The sequence below is a fragment of the Poromitra crassiceps genome, assembly GCF_964638095.1.
Source record: "Poromitra crassiceps genome assembly, chromosome: 1".
NCBI lineage: Eukaryota > Metazoa > Chordata > Actinopteri > Beryciformes > Melamphaidae > Poromitra > Poromitra crassiceps.
In genome coordinates this window covers 108,691,661-108,701,660 of record NC_139623.1, presented here as the reverse complement: position 1 = coordinate 108,701,660, position 10,000 = coordinate 108,691,661, and the positions used below count along the sequence as shown (strand labels likewise).

General features: G+C 44.3%; 1 protein-coding gene across 1 annotated transcript in view; it reads left to right on the top strand.

Annotated features, from left to right (window-relative positions):
• efhb (EF-hand domain family, member B) overlaps positions 1–10,000 on the top strand; it is a gene marked incomplete at both ends in the record, with an annotated part of 29,255 nt that overhangs the window by 3,970 nt on the left and 15,285 nt on the right. The window contains 4 exons of the mRNA XM_083632411.1: positions 5,346–5,456; positions 6,724–6,853; positions 7,685–7,752; positions 8,852–9,006. Of these exons, the coding sequence (XP_083488537.1) occupies positions 5,346–5,456; positions 6,724–6,853; positions 7,685–7,752; positions 8,852–9,006 (464 nt within the window). The remainder of the gene's footprint in view (positions 1–5,345; positions 5,457–6,723; positions 6,854–7,684; positions 7,753–8,851; positions 9,007–10,000) is intronic.

Below are 10,000 nucleotides of genomic sequence, written 5' to 3'. Positions count from 1 at the left end.
GGAACAGCCCCCCCTCCTCCGCTAATGGAATTGCAACTTGAGAATCGTTTTGGCCTGCTTCGATCACCTCCAGCTGACATAGCTGCCCAGCTCCATGAGAGGGAAAATCAGGCTAGCGCTAGCACAAGGCCTCAGGGAAGAAACACTGTCTCAAAGCCCAAGGACACCCAAGCCATAACAACCCTGATAGTAGGAGTAGGAGATTATACAGTGAAAAACATCAGGAGTTGGAGAAACTCCAAAACATACTGCTTCCCTCAAGACGCAATCTCTGACATAACAGGAAAAATCACAGAGCTACTTACATCTCACAAAGCTGTGACTAGGGTGATCCTGCACATTGGAAAAAATGTTATTTATAAGCAAGAATCAGAGAAACTTAAATCTGATTTTACCAATTTGCTGAATATACTAGCCTCTCTAAACATTGAGGCTTTTATCAGTGGTCCTTTACCATCTCAGGGCACGAACCGCTTCAGCAGACTACTAGGCCTAAGCTCATGGCTTTCCACCGCCTGCCCACTACATAAAGTAAACTTTATTGAGAATTTTAATTTGTTCTGGCAGCGTGAGCACCTCTTCACTACGGACGGGCGCTATCTCAATAGTGCTGGCGAGGCTTTACTGAGTTCTAATCTACTATACACGGTGGACTATTACAAGGTCAAGATCCCTCTAAAGCCTCCCCAAGACAGACAGCCTGACGCAGCGGCCACAGAGCTCTCCTCCAGCCCTGCTCCACCTGCAGCCACTGACCATGCTCAGATCGACGCAGCTTCCGGCCCAGCTGCCGACCCTGCCCAACTGACCAATGACGCCACACCTCCGGCAGTCGCCACACCTCCGGCTCTACAGGTCGCCGCCCCACCTCCTGCCGCCGCCCCGGCCCAACTGACCAAAGACGCCCCACCTCCTGCCGCCGCCCCGGCCCAACTGACCAACGCCACACATCCGGCAGCCGCTGTCCTGGCTCTACAGGTCGACGCCGTGGCTCAACTGGTCAACGCTCCACCAAACGACGACGACTTCATCTTCTCCCCTCCCCTCCTCTCTTCCACCCCCCCTTTCTCCTCCACCCCCCCTTCCCCACTCTTTCCCCCTCCCCTCCACTCTCCCACCTCCCTCTTCTCGCCCCCCACCGCAGCTCAACGGCCTGATGACCCGGCGGAGAGCGACGCCCCCCCAGGTGTTTACCCGGCGGGGAGCGACGCCCCCCCAGCTGTTTCCTTGGAGACCTCATTTTCCCCCCCCCTCCACTCCTCCACCTCCCTCTCATCGCCCTCCTCCCTTTCCCCCTCCCTCCACCTACTGCCATTCTCAGCTGGCATGAACAAGCTAATTGAGGAGGTTAATGTTAGTCTAGCTAGCCCGCTCCGCACCTCCAACAAACTGTTTGAGCGGGCTGACGCTGGACTAGCTAGCCTGCAGTGCACCCCCCCGCCTGGCCTAAAAGAACTGGCTAATCAGCCCTCTCCATCTGTCATGAACACACTGGCCGAACAGACTCCTGGCCTAAAAGAACTGGCTAATCAGCCCTCTCCATCTGTCATGAACACACTGGCTGAACAGACTCACGCCAGAATAGCCAGCGCCCCCTGCTCCTCCCCACCCTCAACATCTCCCCCTCCTCGCCCCCCCCCATCCCAAAGACCCCCTCGCTCCAGCACCCCCTGCTCCTCCCCACCCCAAAGACCCCCTCGCTCCTCCCCACCCCCAAGACCTCCTTGTTCCGACCCCCCACCCTCAAAACCACCTCCCCCTCCCACCCGCTCACCCTTCCCTCAATCTCCCTGCCCGCCCCAAAGGGGAAAACTGAAGAAAAAAGCATTTTCTGCCCCAAAAACAAGGTCACAGAGGATCATGAAACGATAACTATCCCCACCCTGATTAGCTACAGAACAAACAAAGATTATCTCTCAGCACGTCCTGTTCCAGGACCAAGCCTAGTATCTGTTCTCCAGGGACACTCTGAAAAGCATTTACAAATTCAACCTAGCAGTGCAGCTATCAAGGCTGCACTGCTAAATATTAGGTCACTTGTAAGCAAGTCGCTTCTAATAAACGATCTGATTACGAGTCATAAACTGGACCTCATGTTCCTCACAGAGACCTGGCTTGATCTAAACAACAGGGAATATGTTCTTAATGAGTCAGCCCCACCTAACTTTAACTACATTGACGCCCCCAGAGTCGGTAAGAAAGGGGGAGGAGTAGCTATTATTTTCTCTGATGCTTTTCAATGCAAGCAGGTATCGTTTGGCGACTTTTCATCATTTGAATATCTGGCCGCTGTTCTGAAGTGCTCTCCCTCTATTTTACTACTGATTATATACAGACCACCTAAGTACTCTAGTAGTTTTTTTGATGAATTTTCAGAACTCCTTTCTATAATCTCCATAGAACATGACTGTTTAACTATTGCAGGAGATTTTAATATTCATATTGACAACCCCAATGATAATAATGCCAAAGAATTGAATAACCTCCTTGACACTTTTGACCTGTTACAACATGTCTCTGGGCCCACTCACAATCGAGGCCATACCCTAGATTTATTTATCACCAAGGGCTTTGAGTCATCGTTTCTTTCAGCTAGTGATGTTGCTCTGTCCGACCATCTCTGTATTTTTCTTGAACTCAAGATCACCCCTATCGCTCTTACTCGGTCAAAAACCATCAAAAAGCGTTACATCAACGAGAGTACTAGCACACGGTTCATGGAGGCTTTCTCGCTGGCCCCTTCCCTCTCCTCAGCCTCTGTCAATGATCTCCTAGATAACTTCAATTCTAAAACCCTAAAGGCTATTGATGCTGTAGCTCCCATTAGATCTAAACTAATCTCCGGTAAGAAAAAAGCACCATGGAGAAACGCTCCCTCTGTAAATAACAAAAAAAGAGATTGTAGGAAAGCCGAGCGCAAATGGCGGAAAACTAAACTTCACATCGATTATGACATCTATAAAAATAGTCTTCACTCCTACAACCAGGAACTAAAAAATTCCAGAAAATTCTTCTTCTCCGACATTATCAGCAAAAACACCAATGACGCTCGCACTCTTTTTGCCACTGTTGACAGGCTGACAAACCCCCCCCCACAAATTGCCCCTGATCTTCTATCCAATGTCAAATGCAATGAATTTGCGACCTTCTTTAGGGATAAAATTATAAATATCAGACTAACTATTTCCACATCAAGAACAAATGTGGCTCCGCCGCACCCACAGAATAGGTGCTTAATTAACATGACTCAGTTCAATGTCATTGACCACAAGAAACTAGAAGAAACGATACGAGGCCTTAAATCCTCATCGTGTTGCCTAGACACCCTGCCAACAAGCTTTCTAAAAAATGTCTACAGTTGCCTGGCGACCGACATACTGAAGATAATTAATACCTCTCTTCTTACAGGCATTTTCCCAAAATCTCTAAAAACTGCAGTTGTTAAGCCCTTGCTAAAGAAGCGTAGCCTCGACCCCTCTATAATCAGCAATTACAGACCAATATCAAATCTTCCCTTTATTAGCAAAATACTCGAAAAAACTGTCTACCAACAACTCAATACCTTTCTATCCTCCAATGACCTCCTAGATCCTTTCCAATCAGGCTTCCGACCCCATCATAGCACCGAAACTGCGCTTATCAGAGTTATAAATGACATCCGAATGAACACTGATTCAGGTAAAATCTCAATCTTAGTGTTACTAGACCTCAGCGCTGCCTTTGATACGGTTGACCACGAAATTCTATTGGACAGACTGGAAAACTGGGTCGGGCTTTCCGGCACGGTCCTAGAGTGGTTCAGATCTTATCTGCAAGACAGGAACTACTTTGTCTCCATTGGCAACTACACATCTGACCAAACCAAAATGACATGTGGGGTACCCCAAGGATCAATTTTAGGTCCTGTCCTGTTTAACCTTTATATGCTCTCTCTGGGCCTAATTATGCAAAAAAACAAAATAGCTTATCATAGCTATGCAGATGACACCCAACTCTACATAGCCCTCTCATCGGATGACTATGCCCCCATAGAGTCACTGTGTCAGTGCCTTGCGCAAATTAATGATTGGATGTGCCAGAATTTTCTCCAACTTAATAAAGACAAAACAGAGATAATTGTCTTCGGCAAAAAAGAAGATAGGCTCAAAGTTACTGCTCACCTCGAATCCCTATCTCTGAAGCCAAAGGACCAGGTAAAAAATCTTGGCATTATTATTGACTCTGATCTAAATTTCAACTCCCACATCAAGCTTATAAGAAAATCTGCCTTCTATCATCTAAAAAATATAGCAAGGATTAGAGGCTATATGTCCAAACAAGATCTTGAAAAACTAATTCATGCTTTCATTTCTAGCAGGCTAGACTACTGCAACAGTCTTTTCAATGGTCTTCCCAAAAAAGCTGTTAAACAACTTCAGCTCATTCAGAATGCGGCTGCTAGAGTTCTAACAAGAACCAAGAAAGCTGAACACATTACACCAGTTCTCAAATCCCTGCATTGGCTGCCAGTAAATCTTAGAATAGACTTTAAAATTCTGCTAATAGTTTACAAATCTCTCAACGGGTCAGGCCCACACTACATCTCTGAAATGCTTCTACACTATGAACCATCCAGATCCCTGAGATCTTCAGGCACTGGTCTACTAATTGTCCCAAGGACCAAATCTAAACATGGTGAAGCCGCGTTCTCCCACTATGCCTCTCATAACTGGAACAAACTCCCTGAACACATTAGATCTGCCCCTACTCTGCCTATTTTTAAATCGAAGCTAAAGACCTTTATGTTTACTCTTGCTTTTAACTGCTACTAAACTACTGCCTCTCTCGGCCTGTAATTTTAAAAAGATTTTTCCTGTACATTTCCAACAAATGGACTGTACATGTAATAATAATACTGAAGAGTGCCTTGTAACTTATTTAAAACAGAAATAATGTTTCATGTTTGTTAATTTGAGTATATATTTTAACTAAAACTGTCGGCTGTGTTTTTTATGTGTTTTTTTATATGTGCATTGCTTTGCTGCTTGTTTTTTCGATTATTTTTTTGTAAAGCACCTTGAATTGCCTTTGTGTATGAAAGGTGCTATATAAATAAAATTTGACTTGACTTGACTTGACTTGTAACACAACATCTCAGGAGCGCCTTGACGGAATTTCTTCCAATTTGCCTCAAATGGCGATTTGGACTCAATAATGAACTAATGGCGGAGGCATAAATCCGCGGTGCGGTCGTTCTAGTTTTAATCTGTTATCAAATATTTAGGAGTAGGAGTCACTTCGGTTCAAATGAGCTTATTTCCATCTTATTCTTGAAATGAGCTCCTTATGTGTTCCTTTGTGTCAAGGCTCAGATGTACGTGGGATTATCAGGCCTCCTAAAACAGCAGAGGAGGTGGAGAGGGAGGCTCAGGAGAGACACCAGGCTTATATTCTCAGCCACAACTCATATTTTGTTGGTAAGAGGGGTGAACATTTACTTTGTCTGCACAGGGATCATCTGAGGTTAGGTTTATTTATGTGTGTGTGTGTGTGTGTGTGTGTGTGTGTGTGTGTGTGTGTGTGTGTGTGTGTGTGTGTGTGTGTGTGTGTGTGTGTGTGTGCGTGTGTGTGCGGTGTCTGTTTTGATCAACATCTGTCACGATTTTGCTGACAATTTGAACAATTGATCAGTCACGTTATACCATGATTAGTGTCTGTGACAATTTTTGCCACGTTCATGACATCAGTGTCTGTGACATCACTCATGATGTCATAATGTTGATGTCACTCTAGTCTTGATATGGATGGGTGAAGTTATGATTTGAATCATGATTTTGTTTACGTTTATGACATCATCAGTGTCTATGACGTCTGTCATGGTTGTGGTCACGTTTTGACTCACGATTTTGCTATGCGGCCTTGCCTGCCCTATTGGCGCATGTCTCCCTCAGTCTCTCTCTCTCCCTCAGTCTCTACCCCTCTCTCTCCCTCTCTCTCTCTCCCTCCCTCTCCTCCTCTCCTCTCTCTCCCTCAGTCTCTCCAATGAGCCTTCTCAGCCTCTCCCGTGATCCTCAGACTGATGACATCATCACTGATGACGTTATCATCAGTGGGACTGATGTCATCAGTGGTTTATGACATACCTGATGATGTCATCAGTGGGACAGACAGAGAAACAGACAGACAGAGCCCTAGCTCCCATTTATACTGATGATAGATAGATAGATAGATAGATAGATAGATAGATAGATAGATAGATAGATGACCAGTGTTGTGACATCACTGATGATGACATCATTGGCTGATCTCGACATTGTGACATCATCTGATCTTTCGTGGAGCGTGGGATCTTTTGGTGGGCGGTGGTAATGCAACACTTATGTCAACCGCCGTAAAATTCAGAAAAAGAAGAATCTTTCGGCGGTTCATTGTCTCCAGAGTCTCCACCATAGGATTGAGCGTGCACAGCGCACGAAAATTCTAGTTCAAAACCACTGTGATATTCATTCTCACTCTACTTGATTTGTGAGTGTGTGGCTATACTTGCAAGTCATTTATACTGAACACCTACTGGATGTGACAAGTACTCACAGCAGCTGATTTGCATAATTTTACATTTTATGTCTTTTTTTTCAACATTTATTTTAGTTGATTTACCTATTTATTTATTTGATGAACATCGTTAAATATTTTTAAATGTCACCTGTTCCCTTCCCCATAATCACATCACTCTATGTGCCCCAGGCGAGCGAATTGACAGGAAGTACAACTGGAGTCACTGTGGTAAAGAAAGCCGGTTTGGGATCTCCACTCCTCATTTAAATGATGGCAGCAACGTCGCCGGATCTCTCCGATGGTTGGGCGACACACAGGCGTAAGTGGAAAAACACTTAGATCACTTATAGATAGATAGATAGAGACTTAGATCATTAAATTTAAATGAACCAGAGTCAAACTTAAAGGCCGGCTTTACCGTGGGGAATATGAATATATATTAATTCTTAAAAAATATTAAATTTCGAATCCGTTGAAATTTTTGAAATTGCTTGTTCACAGCCAGAGAAAAAAAAAAAAAAAAAAAAAAATTGGGCCAGGTGACGCGTTTCGCGTCGAAACGCGTCACCTGGCCCTTTTTTTTTTTTTTTTTTTTTTTTTTTTCTCTGGCTGTGAACAAGCAATTTCAAAAATTTCAACGGATTCGAAATTTAATATTTTTTAAGAATTAATATATATTCATATTCCCCACGGTAAAGCCGGCCTTTAAGTATTTGAAGAGTTCATTTCCAAAACACTATGTATAATTTTTTTAAATAAATAAAAATGTAATAATAATTACCGAAAGGTCATTATCAAATATCTTCTTAAATAAAGAGGTTCTAGTCTAATTTGATCAACCAAGGCTCGACACAACAGAGCTGCATTTCTAAAGACATACGGCAGAAGAACATCTGTTACCAACTGTCAACAAGCTCATTTTAAAATTCCTCATTTGTATTAATATTATTTCACCGTAGGGGTTACAATGCAAAGATTGTTCGTAAGAGATGTAATAACTTCAGGGAAAAGACACAGACACAAGTTGGCGAAGTGAACAGCCTGTAAGTTGGCTCAATGTCTATATTTTCCATGTACTTTGACTACTCTTACTTATATTTGACTAACTCACACTTTCTTTAATATTCTCATAAAACTCTCATCTTTTCAGTATAGCAAACACCTTGAATCTTCCCCCGGATCACAGCTTTGGACTTGTCTTGCCACCAGATGAATTTGGTATAATTTTTTTCTTGCTACATAAGACAGACTCTCCTTCCTAGGCTAAATATTTAAAGGGATAGTTCTGTATTCCAGTGATTCCCAAACTGTGGGCTGCAGCCCACTAGTGGGCCGTGGAGGTACTGCAGGTGGGCCGCGAGTGGTCTGCCAACACTCACGACTTTCGCAGGTAATCAAATGGCTGTAGCAGAGTCATTTTTAAAGCTACAGTGGAGATCCTGTTATCAGAAGAAAATAGAAGACCTAAGGCAGTGATACTCAACTGGCGGCCTGCGGGCCACATGCGGCCCTCGATGGAATTGCACAATTTTTTTTTTTTTTTTTACAGTGCACCTGAACGCAACATGCAAGATACCCGCTGAATAAGTGTCCAAATGTTCATGTAATTCTGGCCAATACTCACATTCACACAGCATTTCAGTCTGGAATATGGAATATCTTTCAATAATCTATGATTTAGCTGCTAAATTGTCAAATACCGCCGTCTGCTCGCTACCCAGGCACTTATGTATGTACTTAACCTAAGTAACTATCCGGTGTGCACAACATTGTCAGACTAAACTCCGTCTGACACCTACAATCCGCTACAGAAAAATTTATATTGATTGTTTATTAACTGGCCCCTGGCCTTCTATCATTTCACGAAAGTGTCCCCCGGGCAAAGCAAGTTGAGTATCCCTGACCTAAGGCATCCATTGGTATCACTTGTCGGGAAGGGGCTAAATAACGCACCAAACATCATCTTAGTCTTGTGTGTTGATCAGATTTGTGATTAAAGGGTTGGTTGGGCCCCAGAAGATTTTCAGATTTCAAAGTGGCCCGCAGCATGCACAAGTTTGGGAACCCCTGCTGTATTCTATTGCAGTAGAGTGGGAGGCTGCAGGAAACTGGCTGGGCAGAGCAGGCGGCTAGCGAACTCATGGCTTCTTCTCATAGGGATCATGACTGAAAATGTTATTTGGGCCCAGAGTTCTAAATACAGAACTATCCCTTTAAGTAGGTGTCAATAATGGTGTGGATTCAAAAAATACACTAATGTGAAGCTTTATACAGTAGTTCAAGCCAGCAAACAATGGGTTGCCTTCTTCCTCCACAGGCGCTGGAGACCTGATCCACTGGGCTGAGCCGGGGCAGTACCAGAGAGGCCGGGAGCGTCAGCGCAGCCTGGTCAGTGCCGTGCGACATCACCTCAAGAAGGTCAACTTCCACAACTTCCCCTCGCTGCTGCACGCCTTCAGGCATTACGACAAGGTACAGCTGGGCTCTGCTGCATGCCTTCATGCATTACGACCAGTGCCCAATTCAACCTCCCTCTTTTTGAAGCCTATGCGGAAATTGCATTCTTTCGCATGGCCAATGGGGGGCGCAGTTTGTATGGCACTCCCCAGGAACATGCATTCAACTCTATCGGAAACGAGCCAACTTCTCTCTCGGTCTATGTCTTAAATAAACGCTTTCCAAATGAGTTTATGGTCTGAAAAAACAATTTCAAGTCTTTTTGCATGCTCTCACGCCCTCCGTTTTCTAAACTATAGCCCATTTCGAGGAAGATAGACGATATACATCGGATAATAAGAACACTAATACTTCCAACCGGAATAACACCAATAAGAAATTCGTTAAGCAACCAATGCTAACAGATAGCAAGTAATAGTTTAGCAAATTATCAGAAAATAGCGTTACTTTATGATATTTCAATAATGTTAATAGACACACGTAACTGTATACATTAGATACCATACATTTAACGTGACGCTCATAACATGGCAGACCATTTACGTTATCTAACGGTATTGTAACGATTCAGGTATTCGTCCAGGAACCAGGAGACTTGTAGTTGGTACAGGCTTTTATTCACGGCTCATTCTCATAGCTCCCAGCGGTAGCTGCGCTCCTAGCTATACACACGTCTTCCCAGCTCTCTCACATAGCTTGACTGGCATCACCACGAGACAGGAAGTGCCACTTACCCACCATTCCCCCCAGGAACAACCCCACACATCAGTTCCTAGCTACACACCGAGACACCCCCATTACATGTCAAAACCCCGGGTCGCTACCCCGGGAGCCCGACAAAAGCCAGCTCCCACGCTGGCACCCACAACCCACACATCCCCCTGCACCAAAACACACCAACACCAACATCTTTTTTCCCCGTCACCACATCAAATTCCATTCAATTCAAATAGTCCCTTCTATTTTAACACACCACTTAACTCTTCGTTCCACCACCACCGTTTACATT